Source organism: Saccopteryx leptura, chromosome X (genome assembly GCF_036850995.1).
Source record: "Saccopteryx leptura isolate mSacLep1 chromosome X, mSacLep1_pri_phased_curated, whole genome shotgun sequence".
NCBI lineage: Eukaryota > Metazoa > Chordata > Mammalia > Chiroptera > Emballonuridae > Saccopteryx > Saccopteryx leptura.
Window position 1 is genome coordinate 16,365,841 of NC_089516.1, and position 26,107 is coordinate 16,391,947.

At 44.8% G+C, this 26,107-nt stretch overlaps 1 protein-coding gene and 1 pseudogene across 2 annotated transcripts in view; both read right to left on the bottom strand.

Annotated features, from left to right (window-relative positions):
* APOO (apolipoprotein O) overlaps window positions 1-26,097 on the bottom strand; it is a 67,085-nt gene extending 40,988 nt beyond the window's left edge. Inside the window, exons 1-2 of one of the 2 annotated variants that reach the window (XM_066356304.1) lie at window positions 25,850-26,097; window positions 492-599 (exon numbers count right to left, since the gene is read on the bottom strand). In XM_066356304.1, coding sequence (XP_066212401.1) covers window positions 492-599; window positions 25,850-25,858 — 117 coding nt within the window. In that variant the 5' untranslated portion in view covers window positions 25,859-26,097. The remainder of the gene's footprint in view (window positions 1-491; window positions 600-25,849) is intronic. The other variant, XM_066356303.1, reaches the window with a different exon arrangement.
* LOC136386052 (small nuclear ribonucleoprotein F pseudogene) lies at window positions 6,763-7,035 on the bottom strand (annotated as a pseudogene).
* Window positions 26,098-26,107: the final 10 nt, after the last annotated feature.

Genomic DNA, 26,107 nt, shown 5'->3' on the forward strand with positions numbered 1-26,107 from the left:
CTGGCTGGTTGGCTCCGTGGTAGAACATCAGCTTGGCGTGTGGATTTCCTGGGACTGATTTCCAGTCAGGGCACACAGGAGAAGCAACAATCTGCTTCTCCATCCCTCTCCCTCTGCATTCTCTCTCTCTCTCTCTCTCTCCCGCCCTCTCTCAATCCCCCTCCTGCAGCCATGGCTCAATTGGTTCTAACACATCAGCCCCAGGTGCTGAAGATGGCTCCGTGGAGCCTCCATCTCAGGCACTAAAAGTAGCTTGGTTGTGAGCATGGCCCCAGATAGGTAGTGCATCAGCCCCAGAAGGGGGTTGCCAGGTGGATCCTGGTCGGGGTACATCCTGGTCTATTTCTCTAACTCCCCTCCTCTCCCTTGGAAAAAAGTAAATAAATAAATACTCTCTAAAATGTCATATCTTCCAGATGCACAATTTGTATACTTCCTAGAGTAAGTAAATCAGATGTTCAAAATACATCACAAGGTGAACAGCATGTTACCTCATTAACCTTCACGGAAGTTTTGTGAGGTGAATCCTTTTTCTGTGAGGCATAGACTTTGAAGGTGAGCAGACTCAGGCTGGCTGGCCCCACGGACCTCTGAATTACCTGAAACACAGAAGCAATCTTAAGCCTTTTCTCAATGTTACCACCACCCAACTAGACAACCTAATCACAAACTCTGAGGTCATAGCCTGACCAGGCGGTGGCGCAGTGGATACAGCATTGGACTAGGACGTGAAGGACCCAGGTTCAAAACCCCAAGGTTGCCAGCTTGAGCGCAGGATCATCTGGTTTGAGCAAGGCTCACCAGCTTGAGCCCAAGGTCGCTGGCTTGAGCAAGGGGTCACTCGGTCTGCTGTAGCCCCCTGGTCAAGGCACATATGAGAAAGTAATCAATGAACAACTAAGGAGACTAGAAAGTAATCAGTGAACAACTAAGGAGACTAAGGAGCCACAATGAAGAAATGATGCTTCTCATCTCTCTCCCTTCCTGTCTGTCCCTATCTGTCTCTCTCTCCCTCTCTCCGTCACAAAAAAAACCCCCAGAAAACTCTGAGGTCCTCTTTCACTGCTCCCCTCACTTTATTGGTCATTAAGCCCTCTTAATTCTGCCTAGTAAGTGAACTCCATTCACTGTCCTGCCCCGTCCCGGAACAGCCTTCCCTGGGCCCCTCCTGGCTTCCCCGGACAGTTTCAGCAGCATTCTAACTGCTGCCTGGGCACTGATGACTCAAACCACCACACTGTGAAGGGATGATCTTTGTAAATAAGCCTGATGGATTATCTTCTATTTGAGACCCTTCAGAACTCATTTCCTAAACCTTATGTAGGCCAAACAAGGCCCATTATAATCTCACCCCAACCGCCTTCTCTAACCTCATCGGCCATCCTGCCTTCTCCCACAGAACTTGGACTCCCTAAATTTCTCCCATGCTGTTTCCCAGCTTCATGAGTTCGCACATGCCGATTCCTCTGTCTTTCTGTACAACTGCCTAAGTGCAAGGTGATTCATTGCTTTTCTTATTTGACCATTTATTTATGTCTATCAAGTTCTCCCTACTAAATTGGAAGCCCTGTCAGGATAGGGCCGTGTCTTACTTTGTATTCCTAGTGCCCGTGACTGCTTAGCACATAAGAAATGTCCAGGGACTGTTTACTGCCTGCCTACACGGACAGAAGAGAGGTGAAAACTGAGTCAGTGGTTGGCTTATTCTAAGTACTTAGGCCTGAGTTAGCATCTGTCTCGGAAATGATATCGCTGAGATTTTCAGGGCCCGTAATGTGGAAGACGAGACTACTCTGTAATACTCGCAAAACACAGATAAAACATAACAAACATGTCTGTTGCAAAGTATGGCTGGAGTCACACACACAAAAGGAAATTCCCGTATTTCTGAAGCACATAAAGAGCTATAAGTTATTTTTTAAATGGTTATTACTCTAACTGGTTTAAAAATAATTAACTAAAACTATTAAGTGTTCATCTTGAAAGGTCTTCATTTCAAGGAAATACTGCTCCAAGTTTCTTTTGCTTCCAAGGTAAAGGTTAGCCAGCTCCTGCTGACACAGTCGGTGCGGTCCCTCTGCACCGCCGGGGAGGGCCTGTTAGGCTGCTGGTATCTGGAGCTGTGAGCTCAGTGCTCTTTGCCCTCGGGTCTGCCCGCGACCTACTAACAACGCTGCTTGAACTGGGGACTTTCCACTGAGCCAGCTGGCCCCGCCCTGGACTTTGTTCGATTCCCTTGGCAGGGGCAACAGCTGGTGCCCCGCCCGTTTCTCACTCCCCATCTAGCCCCGGAGCCCCCAAGCATCTTAGGTTCTCCTGGCCCCGTCTTCATCCTCATTTGATATAATGTCTTCTGTTGACCTTCTTAAGTCTCCATTCCTGCTTTTGATTTTTAATTCTATCTACTTTTCACTTATTCCATTTTTCATCTCATGGCCTTCTATCATTTTAATTCAGGTTTCCACTTTTTATGTTCTTCATGATTATTCTCCCATTCACCTTTGATTTTCAATATCAACTTCTTTACATTTTTTTTCCAAAATAAAAAAAGCTGTGGTGTTTCAACATGTTTACTTTTGAAATTTAACATTTTATTGGACTCTTGATTAATTTCTATTTTATTTTTCCCTCTTTTACACGTTTGCCATTTTAATATGATGCTAAGCCTGCCCCTTTATTTCCCAAGTTGTTTTCTCCTTCCCCTTTTCCTGTCAGCCTAGCCCGCAAGCCCACCCTCACTCCTACTGCACAGCAGGAACTGTGGCCACAGGTCAGGGGCACACAACAAAGCCCCCTCCTGCGTCACCCTTTCGGTTTCCTGCAGGCCGTCAACAGATAAAACAACTGGAAAATAAACTTCATCCCATGAGTCTTGGGAGATTCTCAGATTAACATTCCCTGGGGCAGAGAGCACATGATTTGTTAGGTACTTCAGGGTGACCTTTGGGGCTGGGTCATTCTTTGTCCCCAGGCTGTCCTGTGCACCGTAGGCTCACCAGCATCCCTGGCCTCTACCCACTAGGGGTCAGGAGCAACCCTTCTCAGTCATGAGTCAAAAATGTCTCCACACACTGCCCAAAGTCTGGGGGGGGGGGGGCATCTCCCACCCCACATTGAGAAGCACTGATTAATTTTAATATTATTTGTCGACATCTCTCACCATCCTGACTTTAAGAAACCATGTCTAGTTTAAACTCTATGGCCTCAAACCTAATTCAGAGTAATAGAAATCAGAACGGTCTATGCCTGGGGGCCAAGTGTGGGAGGCGGGTGGACTCACTGAGAAGGGGCACAAGAAACCTTTCTGGGCTGATAGTGATAGGGGAACTCAAGACTTAGAAACTTAGCTTTAGTAATAGTAGCTTTTAGTTATAATCAATAGGACTAATGACTAACACAAGTAAAGAGCTTTCTTCTAAGAGCTGGATACGTGAGTGAGCCTAAGCGATACCATGAGGCTGTAAGCAATCCATCTTTGTGCCCAGGCCCAGGAGCTCCACAAACACAATGGCACCTGTGCCCCAGTGCTGCAAGGATGAAGAGGACACAGAAAAAGGCGTGCTGGTCAGCAGATGAAGAAACGCTACAAGAATCCCTGCACTGCAACTTTTATCTAATTAATTTCTCCCTGAGTTCTGAACCCCTTACCTGCCCTTTGCTTCCCCTTATAAAAAACATTGCTTAAGACGGGTTTTGGGTATAGAACCCCCATCTTCTCAGATTGCCGGCCATCTGAATAAAGCACCAATTAATATTCAATCCTTGTCTCTAGTTATTTGGCTGAGTGGTTACAGGCAGCACGAACATGGATATTTTTTCTACTTTCAATAGAAATGATCTATATTTTGACTGGGGTGTGGTTACAAAAGGTATATACAGAAGTTCTCAAAACTCAAATTGCTGTAAGATCTGTATATCTCACTGTATGTAGGCTATATTTCAACAAGAATCTATGCACACCTAAACTGTGCCAAATCCACGCCAAAATATCTACGAGTGGCAACTGCAGGCCCATGGTCATTCACAGGGAGGAGCCAGCCACGCACCCGACTGTGGTAAGAAACAAGGGGTAGTGATCATGTGATGGAAAACCACAGGACGAGCCTGGGTACAAGACCCACAGCTACACAAGCCCAATGCTGATGTGCCGCTCAATGTCTTGGGTCATTCATTTTCCTTTCTGGCAACAACCAGGGCTCTTCTTGGTGAGAGACGGCTCTATTCTGCCTCGGCCAGACCAGGTATTATCACAAATGAGAACTGTGGACAACAGACCCCTGTCAAGTGGCTATCATAATTTGGTAGAGTTCATGTTGACTATTCACACTAACCCATTCAATATCAGAATTTAAAAAGGAAAAAGCTGTTAAATGTGCAGAGATCACTCCCAGGTAAGTGAGGGCAGAAGTACTTTCTTCAATCTTCTGTCTCCCCAGAGAAGTAAAAGAACACAAATCTGGAAGTTAAGTATTCTGAAGAAAGATTTAACCACCTTGACAGGTGCTGGTGCAGTGGATTGAGCATCAACCTGGGATGCTGAGACCCCCGTTTGAAACCCCGAGGTCACCAACAAGGGTTTGGTCTCATTGGCTTGAGCATGGGGTCACCAGCTTGAGTGCGGAATCATCAACACAATCACAAGGTCGCTGGCTTGAGCCCAAAGGTCGCTGGCTTGAATCCAAGGTCGCTGGCTTGAGCCCAAGGTTGCTAGCTTAAGCAAGGGGTCACTGGCTCACCTTGAGCACCCCCGGTCAAGGCACGTATGAGAAGCAATCAACAAAAAAACAACTAAAGTGAAGCAACTACGTGTTGATGCTTATCTCCCTCCTCCTCTCTCTCTCTCTCCCTTCCTGTCTCTAGCTCTCTCTCAAAAACAAAAAAAATTAATCAACTTCCACGGTGTGCGTCATAATCACTAAATCTCTGGCTTTATCACCTTTTCTCCCGTGGGTGCTCCTGTTGGATTGCCTTGTGAAACGCAAACATCAATGAGTCTCCATGAGACTCACTATAGCACAATCAGATTGAAAATGCCTCCTGGGAAGTGAGATCACCACTGGACCTTTTCTGATGAAGGCTGGAATCTCTAAAGTGAGCATACCCATGGCCTGACTGCTTACTGTCCCACGTGATGCTCCTTGAGAACCCTTGTTTGCCAGGCTCACTCTCTACCCAAAGCAGATGACTTGGCTTAGACAGTGGGTACGTACATATGCACCTTCCAAGGGCTTGTAAGACATGCCTGACTTGGAATCAGGTGAGTCTGGCTTGCTAGATCCAAGTCAAGCCCCCTAGGTTCAGAGCTGCACCTTCAATGAGCGCTACGCTACAGCAACAGACAAACCAGATCCAAAGGCTACACTGCTTTGTATCTAGCCTCTCCTCTGCAGTGTACCGTTCAGTTACTAGCATTCAGCTGCTTGAAGGTCTCAAAGGAAGGACCCCAACGAATGGTTGGTTTGCTTCTGTGTTGGTTTTGAATATAGGTGTAAGAAAGCCATAGTCAGCCCTGGTCGGTTGGCTCAGTGGTGGAGCGTCGGCCTGGCGTGCAGAAGTCCCGGGTTCGATTCCTGGCCAGGGCACACAGGAGAAGCGCCCATCTGCTTCTCCACCCCCCCCTCCTTCCTCTCTGTCTCTCTCTTCCCCTCCCGCAGCCGAGGCTCCATTGGAGCAAAGATGGCCCGGGCGCTGGGGGTGGCTCCTTGGCCTCTGCCCCAGGCGCTAGAGTGGCTCTGGTTGCAACAGAGCGATGCCCCGGAGGGGCAGAGCATCGCCCCCTGGTGGGCAGAGTGTCGCCCCCTGGTGGGCGTGCCAGGTGGATCCTGGGTCGAGTGGGAGTCTGTCTGATTGTCTCTCCCCGTTTCCAGCTTCAGAAAAATACAAAAAAAAAAGAAAGAAAGAAACCCATAGTCATAGGGAAAACTAAAATTTGGATCAAAGAAAGGTGAGTTGGTGACCCTTAGCTTTGCAAACCTCATGGCGAGTGTCACTAAGTTCCCTGGCTCATGTGGCTAAACTTTCTGTCTGATTCTATTCCCCATCCACCCCCTAAAAAAGATATATTCTCCACCTTAGATCTTTCAACTCTCTCTGTCTTTCAACTCTTGTTTTACATAGTCCACAGGGGGCTTAGCTGTAATGGAATCTGAGTACCAGGATTGGCAGTTGTCCTTGTTCGGGAATAAAAGGGCATTACCCAGAATTGTGGCCCAGAACTAAGTCCAGGACCACTTTCTGATTGTGTCCCAGTAAAACGGCTTTAAAGACAAAAGCTTCAAGCTAAAGAAGCTATCCTCAAGGACGCTTACTAGGGATGGGTCTCAAAGCCCGAACAACAGGCTTTCTTCTTCAACTCTATGGAGAATGTAGGCTATCTCTCCCATTTCTTAAGAGTAACCCTTTATTCTCCCACAGTTACACATCTATTACCTTATTAGACCTTCCATTTAAAATATATACCAGTTCTACTAAAAAAAGACAAGAACAGAAGCAAATAAAATATGTAACAGTTTTCTTTTCTATAAAACGTAAGCCTCGCTTTGCAGGCCTGTGTACCCAAGGTTTCGGAGTCACCTGGGAGTTTTTTAGAAGCAAAGATTCCCAAAGTATCTCAGCTGGTCAACCTAAAAGGGGCCCAAGAATCTAGTCCCCTGATCAGCCAAGTTTGGAAAATTTTTTTCTTTTTGAAAAGCAAACAAATTTCTATTGTCTAGAAATATGTATATATAAAAAATAGAAATCCCGGCAAAAGATGCTATTCTCTCATTCCCCCATCTTCTTCCTCTTCTTCAATAGAATTGGAAGTTCTGATATACCCCTGATATAAAGGACATTGTTACACCTTAGTAAAACTTTGCCCACGTGTCCAGACAGTGCTCCATGTATGTGTTCTTCTGTGTTTGCAAGCTCCACGTTCATATAGCCATCTGCAGAGAGCAGGCGGCCTTTGTACTCCATTCCCCACTTACGTTTCACCATTACTGGCTTTCCTGTTAACCCACTGAGGAAAGGTTTGGAATCAGGGGACAAGCTCATTGCGAGGACCAGCAAATGCGGCAGGCTCCTCGCCGCGGGCCCGCTGCCCTTCTGGGAAATTTCTATTGCATAAGCAGATACCTGGGGAAGTTATTAAGCTTAATTTGTATAAACACCCAAACATACTTACTTTTAAAAACGCCTGACCCTGACCTGTGGTGGCGCAGTGGATAAAGCATCGACCTGGAATGCTGAGGTCGCGGGTTCGAAACCCTGGGCTTGCCTGGTCAAGGCACATACAAGAAGCAACCACCACGAGTTGCTTCTCGCACCTTCCCCCCTTTCTCTTCCTTTCTTTTTCTCTCTCTAAAATCAATAAACAAACAAAAAGATTTAAAAAGAAAAATTTTTTGCCTGACCTGCGGTGACGCTGTGGATAAAGCATAAACCTGGAACGCTGAGGTCGCTGATTTGAAACCCTGGGCTTGTCTGGTCAAGGCATATTTGAGGAGCAACTACTACAAGTGGATGCTTCCCTTTCCTCCCCCCTGCCTCTCTCTCCTTCTCTCTCTCTCTCCTCTCGCTAAAACCAATTAAACAATGAAAAAAAAATAAAAACTAAAAGAAGGAAATTAAAAATGTCCTAAACATAAAAAGAAAGTGGCCACCACTAGAGAAGACACGGGATTTATTTAACATTCCAGAAAAATCTTACCCATCTTAAACAAAACACAACTAATACCCTCCACCCTTAATTCCCTTGCTAACTACCACCCTATCCTTCCATCTCCCTCCGCTGGCAAGTTTCTTTTAAAAAATAGACTATGTGCCTAAACAGGCGGTGGCGCAGTGGATAGAGTGTCGGACGGGGATGCGGAGGACTCAGGTTCGAGACCCCAAGGTCGCCAGCTTGAGTGCGGGCTCATTCAGTTTGAGCAAGGCTCACCAACTTGAGCCCAAGGTCACTGGCTTGAGCAAGGGGTCACTCTGTCTGCTGTAGCCCCCCAGTCAAGGCACGTATGAGAAAGCAATCAATGAACAACTAAGGAGCTGCAACGAAGAATTGATGTTTCTCATCTCTCTCCCTTCCTGTCTATCTGTCCCTATCTGTCCCTCTCTCTGATTCTCTCTGTCTCTGCCACACAAAAAAAAGACTTTGTGTATAAGGCAGAATAGTGAATACCGTTAGTAAGAATTCTGTAAGAAAGTGACTAGAAGGGCCGTGAGGGTGTGGGTGAAAAGGGGGCCACGTACTAAACCCAACAAGCTCAGGGGAGGCCTGCATGGTGGCCTCACAGACTCAGAGACCTGAAGTAACCACACAGGACGGTCTGCAATGACAGCTTCCTAACTGGAATGAGTCACGGCAGGCAGTCCTGTCGTAGGGCAGCATCTTCCCCGACAGAGGTCAGTGTTGACCTTACCTGAGCGGTCTGCTGTCTCTGCATCCACCACAGCATGCCCTGGGAATGATCCCCTCTAGCCAGACCCCTCGGGGACACTCTCCCACCAGAACCCGAGACCACAGACCCCCTCATTGCTAGCTTGTTCCCGCATACCATCTCTATGCGCTGTTCACTGTTAACTATCCTATACCCACCTATATAAAAGGGGTGTCTATACATTGTGCTTTTTATCCAATCCCAGAGATTTCCCCGCTTTGCTTCTCCCACCTCCCTAATCTGTCACCAGTGGATTCCATGTCACCCTTTACCTCTCCCCCTTTGATTCTGATGTATACAGTAAGCAATAAAACTGGCACTTTCTGGAGCAACTTCTCACCCCACTGAGATTTTACTTTCTGGCAACTGTCATGAGTTTGGCTCAAATAAACTCATAAAAGATCTCTACAGGTTTGGACGTTTCTTTTTGAAAATATTTCTTACTGATTTATTTAAGGTTTGGATGTTTCTTACGTTGACAAGGGCGTCCAGAATACTAGATGCACTAGTATGGCCAGTTGGTAAAAGTTCACTTGTGATCTGTGTGCTTTTCCGTATGTATATTTCAACACCAAGTTAGAAAGACAGACTGCTTGTTTCCTGTCCTTGAGTCCTCTTCTTTTCACTACTCAGTGTACCCAGAACTCTCTTTCCGAGGCCTCCCAGTTACCCAACTCCAGTGGCCATCTGGCACCTTGGCTGCATCCTGAGGCTGGTGACCCTTCTACTACCTTCAAACCCGCTTTCCTGTTTCCAGATTCCCCTCTAGCCCCATGTTACAAGCTCTGCAGGGTGCTCTTTCGCTCTCCTTTTGGGCCTTCTCTTCCTCTGCCCATGTCTTCAAGGTTGATAAGTCCTACCCCTCTCCTGAAGCCCTCTCCCTTTCTCACTTCAGAGCAATTTCATTTAGATCTAGGTCTTTAACTCCAAACCTATGTCACTGATGTCCAAATCAGTATTCCCGGCTGGGGCCTCTCCCAAAGCCTCAGGAGTGTATGTCTAACTCCCCATGGACATCTTCACCAGGATTTTCAATTACTACTTCAGAATGAATTTTCTTTCTCCAAAATCTGTTCTTCTCTGAGATTCCCTATCTCATTTAAAGGCTCTGTAAGCCACACAGTCAAAGGACAACATCAAAGCAACTCTTTAATGAAATAATTAAAAGACTTCAAAAACAATAAGATTTGGTCGCTGCCTCCACAATCTAATAAAGTGGGTAAACAAACAATTACACCACCTATGATAAGTGCACTAACAGACAGGGGACACAGGTAACACAGAAAGAGGAATAATGTACCACAATTAGGAATTCTGGGAGACAAGTGCAGAGAAAAGGCACAATAAGCAATCAGAAAGTTTATGTCTGCCTGCCTGCCACCCTCCCTCAGCCCTCCCCCTTTTTCTTTAGCAAAGTCACCCAACATTTCATTGCTATTAAGACTCAGTGTTGTCGTACTGGTGGACGCGCAGTGGATAGAGCAACCACCTGGGCCACTGAGAACCCAGGTTCAAAACCCCAAGGTCACTGGCTTGAGCAAGGGCTCCTCCGGCTTAAGCGCAGGCTCACCAGCTTGAGCACGGGGTCATCAGCTTGGACGTCAGATCATCGACATGATCCCATGGTCACTGGCTTGAAGCCCAAGGTCGCTGGCTTGAAGCCCAAGGTCGCTGGTTTGGCTTGAGCACTCCAGTCAAGGCACGTATGAGAAGCAATCAATCAACAACTAAAAGTAACACAACTACAAGTTGATGCTTCTTATCTCTCTCCCTTCTCTCTCTCTCTCTCAAATAAATAAATAAATAAAATTTAAAAGTCTATGAACAAGAAAGTGGAGGTTGGGGGGAAGAGAGGGAGGGGGTGGGGGAGGGGAGGGGCACAAAGAAAACCAGATAGAAGGTGACGGAAGACAATTTAACTTTGGGTGATAGGTATGCAACATAATCAAATGTCAAAATAACCTGGAGATGTTTTCTCTGAACATATGTACCCTGATTGATAAATGTCACCCCATTAAAATTAATTTTAAAAAGTCCATGAAAACTGACAATACATTTGAGGTTATTCTTGTTCTAAAAAATGAACATAAAACAAAACAAAACTATGTGAAAGAATCTAGGGTAAAACAAAATGATTTCAACAATCAACAAATCAGGCTACACTGCTGTCCCTAGTAATGTGTTGTAATACTAAATGAGTCCATATTATTTTTTTTTTAATTTTTCCATTGATTTGAGGGGGGGAGGGAAAGAGGAAGAGGAAGAGAGAGAGAGAAAGAGAAAGAGGCATGAACTCATTGTTCCACTTAGTTGTTCTATTTAATTGTGCACTTACTGCTTGCTTCTCATATGTGCCCTGACCCGGGATCAAACCAGCGATTTCGGCAAACTGGGACAATGCTCTCTCCACTGAGCCACCTGGCCAGGGCAAAACGAGTCCATATTCTTTTTTTTTTTTTAATCTTATTTATTTTTTACAGAGATAGTGAGTCAAAGAGAGGGATAGCCAGGGACAGACAGACAGGAACAGAGAGAGATGAGAAGCATCATTAGTTTTTCGTTGCGCGTTGCAACACCTTAGTTATTCATTGATTGCTTTCTCATATGTGCCTTGACCGTGGGCCTTCAGCAGACCAAGTAACCCCTTGCTGGGGCCAGTGACCTTGGGTTCAAGCTGGTGGGCTTTTGCTCAAACCAGATGAGCCCGCGCTCAATCTGGCGACCTCGGGGTCTCGAACCTGGGTCTTCCGCATCCCAGTCCGCCGCTCTATCCACTGCGCCACCACCTGGTCAGGCCATATTCTTGATTCACCAAAAGAATATTCCCTCACTCCCAAAGGAGCATTCAGTACAGTACCCACCCTTTATATAACAGTCCTTTCTAATCCGGAGGGCCACACACCAAACTGGTAACAGAGGATTTCTGAGAAGGGGGTGAGAAGTGAGTGGACAATGGAAGCCTTATAAGTACCCTGATTATATTGTTTTGACTTTTTTCAAGGAAAAGTCATTCAGTATTACTTCTACAATTTTTCAGTAGGTATTTTGTCACCTCACACCCCTTAGGATGCTCACTATCAAAAAATCAGAAAATAACAAGTGTTGGCAAGTATATAAAGAAACTGGAACCTGTACACTGTTGGTGGAATTGTAAAATGGTGCAGCCACTATGGAAAGCAGTATGGAGATCTCTCAAAAAGTTAAAAATAGAATTACTGTATGACCCAGCAATTCCACTTCTGGGTATCTATCCAAAAGAACTGAAAGCAGGATCTTGAGGATATATTTGCACATCCATGGTCATAGTAACGTTACTTACAATAGCCCAAAAGTGAAAGCAGCCCGTGTCCATGGAAAGATGAACGGGTAAAGAAAATGTGGTGTCACCCTGGCTGGGTTCTCAGCTGGTTAGAGCACTGTGCTGATACACCAAGGCTGCAGGTTCAATCCCTGGTCAGGGCACACACAGGAATCAACCAATGAATGCATACATAAGTGAGACAACAAACTGATGAAAGGAAAAAAAAGGAAGGAAGGGAGGGAGGGAGGGAGGGAGGGAGGGAGGGGGGGGGAGGGGGAGGGAGGAAGGAATGAAGGGAGGGAGGGAGGGAGATGAGAAACAACAACTTCTAGTTGCAGCACCTTAGTTGTCCATTAATTGCTTCTCATACATGCCTTGACTGGGGTGTTTCAGCCAAGCCAGTGACTCCTTGCTCAATCCAGTAACCTTGGGCTCAAGCCAGCGACCTTAAGCTTCAAGCCAGCAACCATGGGATCATGTCAATGATCCCACACTCAAGTCGGTGACCTCGGGGTTTCAAATCGGGGTTCTCAGTGTCCCAGGCTGATGCTCTATCCACTGCCCCACCACAGGTCAGGCCAAAGTAGTAATCTTTTTTTTTTCTGACAGAGACAGAGAGAAAGTCAGAGAGAGGGAAAGATAGGGACAGACAGGAAGGGAGAGAGATGAGCAGCATCAATTCTTTATTGCGGCTCCTTCATTGTTCATTCATTGCTTTCTCATATGTGCCTTGACCGGGGGCTCCAGCACAGTGAGTGACCCCTTGCTCAAGCCAGCAACCTTGGGCTCAAGCCAGTGACCTTTGGGCTCAAGCCAGCGACCATGGGGTCATGTCTATATGATCCCGCACTCAAGCCAGTAACCCCGCACTCAAGCTGGTAAGCCCGTGCTCAAACTGGCAACCTCATGGTTTCAAATCTGGGTCCTCCGCATCCCCGTCCAAAACTCTATCCACTGCACCACTACTGGTCAGGCCAAAGTAGTATACTGAGTCAGAATTTATTGCAACTATTTATATAACAAATTAGTAAAAGAAATTTACTTTTAATAAGTAATCACATGGCTTCCATTTCTAAATGCCTTCAGATCAAATTTTTATATAAAAAATCAGTCTCAATAGATTTGAAATAAAAATGAGAAAGCAGATTATACAATGGTATTTGTTTAAAAGGGGGGATTTGTGAGGTTTTTTTCTTTTTCTTTTTTTTTTCTGAAGCTGGAAACAGGGAGAGACAGTCAGACAGACTTCCGCATGCACCCAACCGGGATCCACCTGGCACGCCCACCAGGGAGCAACGCTCTGCCCACCAGGGGGCGATGCTCTGCCCCTCCGGAGCGTCGCTCTGTTGCAACCAGAGCCACTCTAGCGCCTGAGGCAGAGGCCAAGGAGCCATCCCCAGCGCCCGGGCCATCTTTGCTCCAATGGAGGGGAAGAGAGAGACAGAGAGGAATGAGAGGGGGAGGGGTGGAGAAGCAGATGGGCACTTCTCCTGTATGCCCTGGCCGGGAATCGAACCCGGGACTTCTGCACGCCAGGCCAACGCTCTACCACTGAGCCAACCGGCCAGGGCCAGTGAGGTTTTTTCAAACGTCAAACTGAGGGTACTTATGTATGCCTAGAAATGGGTCTGAAAAGATGTTAACAGTAGTTATCTACAGATGGTGGGTTTTTCTAGTATTATCTGTATTTCCTGAAGTTTTTACAATGAATGTTGGTTTGTGTTATAATATGTAAAAAACAAAAATGGCTGGCTCATGAGGATATTCTAAAGAATTTGCCACAAAGCATACAATGGGGAAAATGTTTTAATCAGTGATGATATTTTTGGAATAATTATATTGATCAGTGACAGTGTGTTCGGAAGAAATATATTGATAGAATAATTAAATATGTCCTCTCAAAACGACTGCTTTGATGGGCACTCATTTGAATGTATACATTTGGGAGCACTTACATTTCAATAACCATACAAACCACAATCACTTCAATCTGTTTCATAGTGAAGGGCTTACGCAGCCAGAATTTTAAGAGTTCAGACTTTAAGCAACAAAAAGAAAAAGTGTTGCCTGGATGGATAGCTCAGTTGGTTAGCACATCATGGCAATATTGCAAAGGTTGTTACAATAGTTCAATCCCTGGTCAGAGCACATACAGAAAGGTCATTGCTTCTCTCTCTCTCCCTTCCTCTCTTTCTCAAATCACTTTGAATAAAAACTGTCTTCCAACTATGACAAACACAGAACTATTTTATGACCAACTTTCAATTCTATGCTGGAGTAGCTGATATTTTCTAGTTCTTCCTCATCCACTATAAACACACTGTGGCCTAAAGAGATGACTAAAGAAAAAAAATGAGGCTGTCTTTAAGATTAACATTTATCTTTTTCTCACAGAAAGCCAACTTCTATTTTATCTTCGGAGAGCAGAATTCACCACAAAATTAGGTCAGCAAAGCAAAAAAAGGATGTTTCATCTGTAATTGTTTCATTTTTTACTCATTAAAAACAATTATCAGATTTTGTTAAATTCACCAAAAAAAGTAATAAATTTGTCTGATAAACAGGAAAGAAATCTCAGGGCCAAAAAGTGAGATAATTGTTTCTTTGGGCAGGTTTGGAGTCATCTGGTTGGGCTGTTCTAGTTTCACAGACTTGGAACACAGAGGACATGTAATTTACCATGTTTCAAATATTTTGAACTTCCTCATTCAGTCAGAAATTTACCACTGCTTACCCAAATCTACAATATATGTACAGTATATATATATTTTTTCATTTTTTCCTCTCTTTCTCGGAATGCCATCCCAAAATCCATTCATTCTTTCCTGGGTTAAGGGAACACAGGTAGGAAACAAAGTCACAGGGGAACATCTACTTCAAGACACGTCTTTCAAATGTTTCTGTATTTTCAAGCAACTAAAAAACAATCTACATTTTCTAAGAGGAAGGGCTCTTCTGCCAAAAGTGAAGTCTATCTAGGCTTTACTTCCTAATAGATCGCTGTGCACACAGACACAGAACATTTCCTAATAACTTTCGTTTCCTAATAGACCACTGTGTGCACAGTGAATGCCACGTTCACTGACGACAACTGTCTTCCACCTCATCTGTTAGTCACGGGCTCGTTCGTCTTTAAGGAAAAGAAAACAGAAAATTTCTTTTGAAAAAGAAATCATGTGCAAAGCTCAAGTCAGCTATGATAATCTGGATTCATAATGAAACTTTCTGCAAAAATGAGTAACAAAAACGAGGATAGTCAGTATTTGGACTACATACAATTTTTTTTTTTAGAGAGGCAGAGACAGACAGGAAAGGAGAGAGATGAGAAGCATCAACTTGTAGTTGTGGCACTTTTTAGTTGTTCACTGATTGCTTCTCATAGTGTCCTGATGGGGGGAAAGGGGCTCCAGCTAAGCCAGCGACCTTGGGCTCAAGCCAGCGACCATGGGACCATGCCCATGATTCCACACTCAGGCCCGAGACCCGGCACTCAGGATAGCAAGCCCGCGCCCAAGCTGGTAACCTCCGGGGTTCAAACCTGGGTCCTCAGCGTTCCAGGTTGATGCTCCAGCCACAGCACCGCTGCCTGGTCAGGCTATACACAACAACTTTTAAGTGTTCTCAAATGATGTGACTTCATGAAAAGGTTCAGAATCAGTATTAGCCAAGTGGGGTAAGCCATCATCAGAGGATTCAGTAAACTTGTTAAAGTCCTCCTATCACTTGGTGCTTATTACTCACTAATTGAAGCCATGGCATAATGCGACACATGAATCAGCCCCTCTATAACTCAAGAGAAGATTCATTTCAACAAGCATAAAGAAAAACAGGCTGCTCTTTCAAAAAGACTGACATTTGTGAGATGGGGAAAAAGAGAAAAATGTGGCATTACTATTTTCATATATCCCATTTAAAAAAACCAAAGGAATGAATAGACATATCTGAAAAGAAAGAGAACACTGGGTACCCCCCATCTAAAGCAATGAACATGCACTTGTGAATCTGTCCCTAGCTTCCACAGAAGGCTCCTCAATCTTACCCAACTAAAGACATCCTTCTGTTGGAGCCAGTGTGCGCTCCGAATAAAACACACTGCATTGTCAGGTATCCGTCCTGGGAGCATGCTGTGCTCTTTCTCTCCCTCACCCCCAGGCGCTGTTTTTACCTTTGTCTCTCCTATGCTCCAAGTACCCCTTCTTTTGCCTTTGTAACTTGTTTCCTGAGTCCATTCTTCTACCACTCATGTCTACTTCTGTGACTTTCTAAATAAACTTTCTCTTACAGTTTGAAAAAAACACCCCAAAATACTGTATTGCTTCAAAAAATTAGAAAGAAGCAGGCAAACAGTGATTATATTTAAAGTGCCTTTGGCCCTGGCCGGTTGGCTCAGTAGTAGAGTGTCGGCCTGGCGTGCTGGAGTCCCGGGTTCGATTCCCAGCCAGGGCACACAGGAGAAGCACCCATCTGCTTCTCCACCCCTCCCCCTCTCCTTCCTCTCTGTCTCTCTCTTCCCCTCCTGCAGCCAAGGCTCCATTGGAGCAAAGTTTGCCCAGGCGCTGAGGATGGCTCTGTGGTCTCTGCCTCAGGCGCTAGAATGGCTCTGGTTGCAACAGAGCGACGCCCCAGATGGGCAGAGCATCGCCCCCTGGTGGGCATGCCGGGTGGATCCCGGTCGGGCGCATGCAGGAGTCTGTCTGACTGCCTCCCCGTTTCCAACTCCAGAAAAATACAAAAAAAAAAAAAAAAAAAAAAAAAATATATATATATATATATATATATGTATATATATATATATTTAAAGTGCCTGGCTGGGTAGCTCAGTTGGTTAGAGAGTTGCTCCTACACGCCAAGGTTGTGGGTTCAATGCCTGATCAGGGCATATACAAAAATCAACCAACAAATGCATAAATAACTGGAACAACAAATCAGTGTTTCTCTTTCTCTTTCTAAAATCAATTTTAAAAAATACAGCTGTACTATCTATAACGCTATTATCATGCAGACACAGCTTACTATTCAAAGTTACAGGCTCTCAGGATATTGAAAACTCTACAACCGTTGTTCTTGTTTCTACAAGTTTTAATATACAATGAACATGAGTTTTAAAATCCACTATATTAAGAAACTGGCATGGTTCAAGCTTTCTAACAAAACTAACATGAGGTTACGCAATTAAGAAAAACTCAGCAAAAGTAAAAAACAAATAACCTCTAAGTTCAAAAATATATCTTTAGACTGAGATTTCTTTTCCCTGCAAATATGTACACGGTTTCATGTTATATGCACTAACACTAAAATTCCATGTAAGCATTATTGCAGAAAAATCAACTGTACAAACTCTTTTAATCCCTTCATTTAAAAAATCTTTTGGTGGCTTCCTGTCATATTATAAATAACTCAACTCTCAAATATTTGAAATAGGTATGTATGTTTGCTATAAAGATTTCTTCCTTTTAGAGATTTGTTATATATCTAATTACTTGCAGTAATTTTAAATGTACCATACAAATAAACATCAAAATTCATTTCCTAGCCTCTAAGAAGTTTCAGTTTAGTCTAGAAAGGACGCGGGTGTGGAGCACACATCCATACAGATTAGAAATTAAACTTTTATATCATAAAAGTCTACAAATATGCATAGGCCCCATGGGGTAATAAATTCATTTATCAAAAATGGCTAGCACGTTATCTGCTGTTCTCCATTTTGTCTCTGCCCCTCATTCCCTCAAGGTATATTTAATTCATTTACTGCTTCCTTCTCTTCTGCCAGTGTTAGCTGCACATGAAAGACGATGGCGTGTTAGAAGTAGATGGAAGAGTGTTACAGTGGCTTAAGCACAATTCAGTTTCACATGAGAAGTGAATTTATCCATGTCTGATCTACTTTTGATGTTTAAAAAATGTTTATTTCATTGATTTTAGAGGGAGGAAGGAAGAGAGAGAGAGAGACAGGAACATCTGTTCCTGTATGTGCCCCGACCAGGGATTGAACCGGCAACCTCTGCACTTTGGAACAACAGTCCGCCCAACCGAGCTCTCTGGCCAGGGCTGATCTACATTTAAAAAAAAATAGTATTGATTGATTGACTTTAGAGAGAGGAAGGGGGAGAGAGAAAAGAGAGGCATTTATTTGCATTCTACCTAGTTTTGCATTCATTGATTGCTTCCCTGATGTACCCTGACCGGGGATCAAACCCATAACCTTTGCGTTTCGAGGCTACACTCTAAACCAGGGGTCCCCAAACTTTTTACACAGGGGCCAGTTCACTGTCCCTCAGACCGTTGGAGGGCTGGACTATAAAAAAAACTATGAACAAATCCCTATGCACGTTGCACATATCTTATTTTAAAGTAAAAAAAACAAAACGGGAACAAATACAATATTTAAAATAAAGAACAAGTAAATGTAAATCAACAAACTGACCAGTATTTCAATGGGAACTATGGGCCGGCTTTTGGCTAATGAGATGGTCAATGTGCTCCTCTCACTGACCACCAATGAAAGAGGTGCCCCTTCCGGAAGTGCGGATAAATGGCCTCAGGGGGCCGCATGTGGCCCGCGAACCATAGTTTGGGGACCCCTGCAACAGACTGAGCAATCGGGTAGGGCCTGGTCTACATTTTATAGTCCCGAGTCCACAGTGCTAACTGGAAACTCCAGATCACTTCAGTGGACAGAAGTACTGCAGAAGGAATTGAAAACACTTGACATTCATATTGTGCTTTGTAGTTTACTGTGCTTTTCACAAACATTATCTCATTTGAATCTCCCAAATATCCTGTGCATATTATGGAGGGGCATATTAGTGTCCCCACAGTACCCTTGATAAAGGGATTCTGAGAGATAAAGAAACCTCATTCAGCCTGACCTGTGGTGGTGCAGTGGATAAAGCATCGACCTGGATCACTGAGGTCGCCGGTTCGAAATCCTGAGCTTGCCTGGTCAAGGCATATATGGGAGTTGATGCTTCCTGCTCCTCTTCCACCCCTTCTCTCTCTCTCTCTCTCTCAAATGAATAAATAAAGTCTTAAAATTGTTTTTTAGAAGGAAACCTCATTCAGGCCCCTCAGTCAGAAACCAGAACCACTACAGCTAAAAGCTGAGCCTGTGCTCTCTGGCCAAGCCCAGCAGTAAGGGCAGTTTCCTCTTCTTCATGATCAACCATCCAACATCATTCACGGCTGAGAAAGGAAACACAGCCAGTTAATTCTGCACATAAATATGTATTTATGTGAGTGAAAAGGTATTCACACGAATTCCTCATGGAGGATTCCCTTAGAGATGCTTAAATTGTAAGGGAAGAAAAATAACACTCAAATAATATTCAATTAAAATAAAGTTACAGTATTTCTTTTCTAGTTTACACATGACTTCCCTTTTCCATTTAGCAGTGTAATTCTCCCCTCGGTTTGTACTAGTAACATATTATTCATGGTAAGAAAATTAATTACAGAAAGTAAGATAGGCAATAAAGGCATATTACATAAAGACCAAACAGCTACAAAGAACATGTGAGGTAATAAAGCCCTACAGCCAAAGATACAGTCGGCTCCTCTGAGCAGTGAGCTCCCAGAACAAGTCACAGCTGTCCTTAGGGAAGGAACTGATGCAGACCAGCGTTCACTAGGTTACCTTCCCACCCTCGTGCATCTGAAGATTCTTCATCTCCTGCCCACATCTCTCACGTGAAAACTCCACGGCCTTGGGCTCCTTGTCAACTGAAGGTCACCTCTTAATGTCCACAGATATTTCAACAAGCCCTACCTCTTCCAAATCAAATTGTCATCTCCGCCCAAACCAAACCTGGCCTTCTTCGAAGAACCCTTTCCCATTTCAATGAGTGGTTCTAACAGGCACTGGATTTTCCAAGCCGAAAGCTTGAACGGCATCCTTGACTTCTCCTTCTCCCTCCTCTGCCACATCCAGTCAACTACCAAGGTTTGAATAAATATCTTCGGAAAGCCCCCAGAATGTGCACCACCATAACACTACTGTAGCAGCCTCCTACGAGAGGCCAAGGAAGAGCTACTGACAGATCATTTATTGAGACTCACTTTACACCGAGCACTGTGCTAAGCTTCGTGTCTGAGTTCAGTTAGTATACACAACAATGAGGCTGGTGCTAGTCTCACCCTTGTTTTATAGATAGGGACCCAGCGACAGAGAACCTGGGTATCTTCCCCACGGTAACACAGTGAGGCCCAAGGTCTCCACATTGCACTAAATTCTGTGCCCTTGTGTGCCCTTTTCTGCTCTACTTGGAGGCCCTTCCAACCTTGTCTGTCCAGCTTCAAAGGTCAGCACAAGCATGGCCTCCTCTACAAAGTCTCCTAATGCCACCTGCTGGCACTCCCTCCTCTAGGTCAGTGGTTCTGAAAGTTGGTTGCAAGCTCTAAAACCTAGATGCCTAGATGCCAACCCTGGAGATTCTGCTGGCATTGTTCTGGGTCCAGCCCAGGCACCGGGACTGATAAAGCCCCGGGGGTTCTAGTGTGCAGTCAAGGTTGAGACCCGCTGCTCTGAATTTCCCCAACACTTTCTACATCAGAGCATTTACCCCACTGCACTGGAATGGGCTGTTTATGTTTGCGCTAACAGCACTGTGAGCTCCTGAAATGCAAGTTTCACGGTCATCCGGGGGGTTTTGTGTGTGTGTTTTTCAAAACTAGAGGTTCCTGGACCTCGCTTATAAACTAAATCTGATCTGTGGCCAGGGCTCTGGAAACTATTTGTTCCTTGACTAATTCTGATGTGTGGCCAAATTTGGGGACTCTCTCCTAGGTAATAACTAGGTCTCTTCATTTGTACCCACAAGGGAGCAGAACGGTGCCCAACCCATAGCTGGACCATGATAAACATTTGTGTAATGAGTGGAATCTAGTAATGTGAACCCGGGAACTGGGTGTATGTAGTCGATATTCAAGCTTCCTGAAGCATCACTCCAAAAAGCTACTTCCTACAAAAAAAGGCAAATACTGGGTAGCCTTTCAAATGTGTTTTGTCTTTCTTTTTTTAAGTGCCCTGATCAGGAATCGAACTGGAAACCTTTGTGTACCAGGATGATGCTCTAACCAACCAAGCTGTCTTGCCAGGGCTAAAGATTTTATTTATTGATTTTAGAGAGAGGAGAGAAAGAAATGAGGGGGAGGAACGGGAAGCATCAACTCCCAGTAGTAGCTTCTAGTATGTGCCTTGACAGGGCAAGCCCAAGGTGTCAAACTGGCGACCGCAGCATTCCAGGTTGATGCTTTATCGACTGTGCCACCACAGGTCAGGCTAAAGAGAGAGGAATGGAGAGAGAGACAGGAGTATCAACCTGGTCCTGCATGTGCCTTGAGCAGGGATCGAACCAGCAACCTTTATGCTTCAGAAGGAGGATCTAACTTACTGAGTTTTTTAATCCAACAGTGCCCCCTGCTGACCTGAAGATGAATAGCTTAATCAAAACAATAGTTACAGTTCAAATATTTTAATTGTGTATGCACATATCCAGTCACACTGTACTTTTTCCACCAACGCCTATACTATCAACTCCTTTGTCCTCCAGTCCCAGGTGACCCAAGCTGGTAACTCCCAAAACCAGAACAATCCTACTATTTGCTGTCCCCAGTCCGGGGCTGCAATTACAAGACCTGCCCTAGCAGCTCTCAGCAGAACCCTCAAAGCCTCTCACTTATCTTTTTTGCTCCTTGGTCATTGCCCCTTTCACATCCCGCCACACTAATAAACTCACTCACCTTGAAAATACAAGAAACCATTCATCCACCAATTTGCCTCAATTCTTGCTATTCAAAGTGTGATGGGAGACCAGCAGCATCGATATAAGCCAGGAGCTTGTTAAAAGTGGAGAATCTGAGGCCTCATCCCAGATCTACCAAATCAGAAGCTGCATTTTAAGAAGAGTCACATGCACGTTACAGTTTGCAAAGCACTGGCTCTCAGCGACTAGGCCTAACACTACCATTTGATAACTAATATTTTTAAAGTAACTCTTTTCCTATCTTTAAATAAAATTCATCATCCACTTACACACATAAGTCCAAACAAAAGAGACCACTAGACTGATTTGATGGTAACAAGGGAAAGATCTTTAAGAATTATATTTCAGCATATAAATGCTCAACACAACTAAATTAAAGATCTGAAGAACCCAAGTACTCAAAGGTGGTGGTACCATCCAGATGAGAACCACTGGTCTACAATCACTCCCATCCTTCTCGTCCATCTCACAGGAGGGAGGGAATATCTCTCCGCCTTTTAAAGCTGAGGAATTCTCTCTTGTAAAAGCTCTCCTCACATTCCTCCCTAGGCCATAAACATTGCCAAATCTTGAATACTGCAACAACCACAAAACAACTCTAGAATCTTGACCCAACATGTCCTTCTAGTGAGCATATTTTACCTCCTTCCCTTGACAATCAAGCTTCTCAATCACTGTGCACATTTACACTTCTCTTAGTCACCAACCATATTGACTTAGCTTCCACTTCCATTAGTAAACCTACATATATCATGAACACTTTCCAAGTTGCCCAACCCACAAACACATCGCCAAACTCATCTAACTCATCTTTCTGTAATGGGCATTGCTGGTTGCACGTCCAGTCTCCATTCCCCCACTGTGTACACGAATTCATTTCTCTCCCATCTGGTTAAGGCAAAGTGACCATATCCAGAGATGACCCTGTATCTAAACCAATCAGAGCATGACATTCCTCTTGTGATCGCTGAAGGGTCAGGGGCAGACACCTGACCTAAATTGGTCCAATCAGACTGGAGAAAGAGAATAATCCAATAATCCAAGCTTGGGAGTTTTGTCCTCTCTTCCCCCTCCCATTTCTCTTGACCTAGTGAATGGGGAGCATGTGGTATATGCAGTCATCTTGCAACTACAGGGGAACCAAATCTCACTGTTGGAAGCCAAGAAGAGACTGGGTCCTTGATGACATTGTTGACCCACAGGAGTCCACCCTTCCTCTGGTCTTTGTGAGATAATTTTCCTTACTATTTATGCAACTGGGTTTTCCCAGCTGAAAGCATCCTAACATAGCCTGTCCTTGAAACTTTCCTCCCTTAATTTTCTAAATATCATTTTTTGTGTGTGCTTCTACTTCTCAAAAGTTGCTCCTTGAACATCTCTGGCCTCCCCTCTTCCTCTGCCTACTCCTTGTACTTTGGTGTTCTCTTGGTTTCTTGCATCTTTTCTCCTCCAACTACAAGTGGTTTGTTTTTCTTTAATGTTTATCCTTTTGTATCTTTAAACTTTTTTTAAGACTTTATTTTAGAGAGAGAGAGAGAGAGAGAGAGAGAGAGAGAGAGAGAGAGAAGGGAGAGGAGCAGGAAGCGTCAACTCCCATATGTGCCTTGACCAGGCAAGCCCAGGGTTTCGAAGCAGCGACCTCAGCGTTCCAGGTTGACGCTTTATCCACTGCGCCACCACAGGTCAGGCTCCAACTACAAGTTTGAATCATGTCAGCTCACTATATCTTTCCCTTGACACCACAGAACTGAGTCACTAGCACATCCCTCGATGGAGTGCCAGTGCTGATGGTCCTCAGCTCACCCCCTCAGGAGCTCCTACTTGACTCTCAAAACTGAATTTAAATGTCTCCTCTGTGAAGCCTCTCCTGAAGTTCCCAGGAATTCTTGCCTTTTTGTGCCGTGGACTTCTTAAAAGACCTTTTTATTATTATTATTAATTTTAAAGAGGAGAGAAGGGAGGAGGTGCAGGAAGCATCAACTCCCATACATGCCTTGACCAGGCAAGCCCAGGGTTTCGAACCAGTGACTTCAATGTTCCAGGTTGACGCTTTATCCACTGCAGCACCACAGGTCAGGCTGTGCCGTGGACTTCTTTGGCAGTCTGCTGAGCCCTATGGACCCCTTTCCAAGTAGTATTTATAATTAAATAAAATGCCAATTAAATTGTAATAGTTATAAAAATATTTTTAAACCCAAAATCTGATGTAGTAATATGTGCTTCTTTACTAGCCCATTAAATAAAAAGATCTAACAGTGAGTCCTGTAACTACTGTAATTCTAAAGTAGTGAGCATAAATGACATCTGCAACTGTAATGTGATGTGAAAATGTCTGTCACTTGCATTGGTTTTGGACTTCTACTGGTGACAGGTACTGCTGTTGTGATTTGTTGCTGTAGTCGCTGATTAAATTAATGGCTCCCAGGGACCACACCTTCTCATATCCATGATCTTATGATGGAGTTTCTCATCACATTGACACTGGGGTTGTCCATGTGACTTGCCTTGACATCAGCAAATGTGATGCAAGCAGATAAGTTTGCATATTGGGACTTGCCCTCTTGGAATCCAGTAACCATTCGAGGAAGCCCACGTTCGGCACATTGAGGGGTACCAAGCCCCCAGACATGGGAGTAAGACCACCTTGTAGTGTAGCCACCAGCTGAATTCAGCTGCTGGGGGATGCCAGAACTGCCCAGCCAACCCACAGATGGTGAAAATAAATCACTGTTGTTTTAAGGCCCTGGCTTGTAGGGGTTCATTCTCCCGCAATAGATAACTGAGACAGTTACCTACACTCATAAATGAAGAAATTGCTAAATTTCAGTTGGAGATTGATGAATATAAAGATTCTTTTTCTGTCAGCGACCAGGGACTCCCTGGATTCCACCCAGACACTTTTAGGGGCTGAGGACCACAAGTTAAGAACTCCTGGTTAGGCAGGATCCTGCTCCCCTTTTTACTCCACAGTACATTGTTGCTACCCATGTAAACTGATCACAGCGCACCTCTTGCCGATGCAACCCTAACACTGAGCTGAGCTTCTAGCACGTACGTAATAGGTGTTCAACACAATTTAATCAAATGAATGTAATCTGCTTATGGGATCTGTCATCCTGACTAAACTGAGCTGTGCCCTGGCCAGATAGCTCAGCTGGTTAGAGTGTTAGTGTCTCCCCATACGCCAAGGTTGCAGGTTTGATCCCTGGTCAGGGCACATACAAGACTCAACCAATGAATGTACAACTAAGTGGAACAACAAATCGATGGATGTTTCTCTCCCTTCCTCTCTCCCTCTCAAATAAAAAACAAAATGAAATAAAAACTGTGAGCTGCCTTAAAATAAAATGAAAGTAAATGCTTAGATGGTATTTCTATGTGCCAGAGCCCCTTCCAAGTGCTTTACACATACTAACTTCTTCATTCCTTACAACAACCCTATGAAGTAGATGCTATTCCCCCAATTTCACCAATAGGAATACAGGTACAAAGAAGTTAAGTGACTTGCCCAAGGTCAAACAGCTAGAAAGTGGCAATGCCAGGACTGGAAGGCAAAATCTATGTTTTGATTCTATAGCCTTTATTAATGTGCCCAAAACTCATTGTAAGAGCTCAAGAAAACTTGAGTAGTATTTTTGAAATTTCAGTAGCACTATTTTATTGGTGCTATGCTTCTTGCAGACTATTTCTGATAGCTTCATTTGTTTTTCATGATAGAAACTACTATTTACTTTTTTTAGTAGAATCTACATAAAAAAGCAGACTTTCAAACAAAGTCTTCACTGTATAAGTCGATTTCTTTCAAAGGACATGGATTCACAAAATGTAAACAAACAAGTCGACTTGTCCATACTAATGTTCACTAAGTAAGACAGCAAAGCTCCAGCTTCACCCCTCACCCAGCCACGCCTATGCCAGCAACCCCCACATTCCGCAGCAGCTTCTCAGGACGGCCCTCCCCCGTTCACACCACTACGTTCTGAAACCTGACCCTGCCAAGCAACCAAAACCGAACCCCCGCACTGCCCCGAGATGGCCTCACTCTACCCACAAACCCAAGAGGGCACCAGCGGGGAAAAGGTGGATATTTTGGGGGAGTACTTTAATTTTCCAAAGTGTTTCATTCAATAGAGTACGACCCAAGTGGCCCCACCCACCCACCCCGGAGTCTCACGCCTCCGCCCGGCAGCCGCTGGCTCCAAGCGGACAGGTGAATAAACCGCGGAACCAAGACGAAACCGGCCCGAAAGCGAGAAAAAGCCTCGGGGTGAGAAGGGCCTGGTCCCCGCAGATGCCCATGAGAGCGCGGGAAGGGCTCCTGGAGGCCGGGAAGGGGCGGTGACAGTTGTGACCCGGCTCCACGCTCTCACCTTGAACATGTCGCTGGCAGCGGCGGCTCTGAAGGGGTCACCCCGGCATAGGCCCCGCCCACTACGGAGAGACGGCTACGGCGGCCGAATAGGGCCCGGATTCTTCCGACCGCAAGTGGGCCGGGGAGCAGGTGACAGCGGTACAACTAAGTAAATTCTGCGAAAGCTTAGTTCCGAAGCCTAGAAGCGACGTCCCTAAGCTGCAGAGCGTCGCGCTTCGCGCGGCGTGTGCACTTAAGCTCCGCCTCCCGGAGGCTC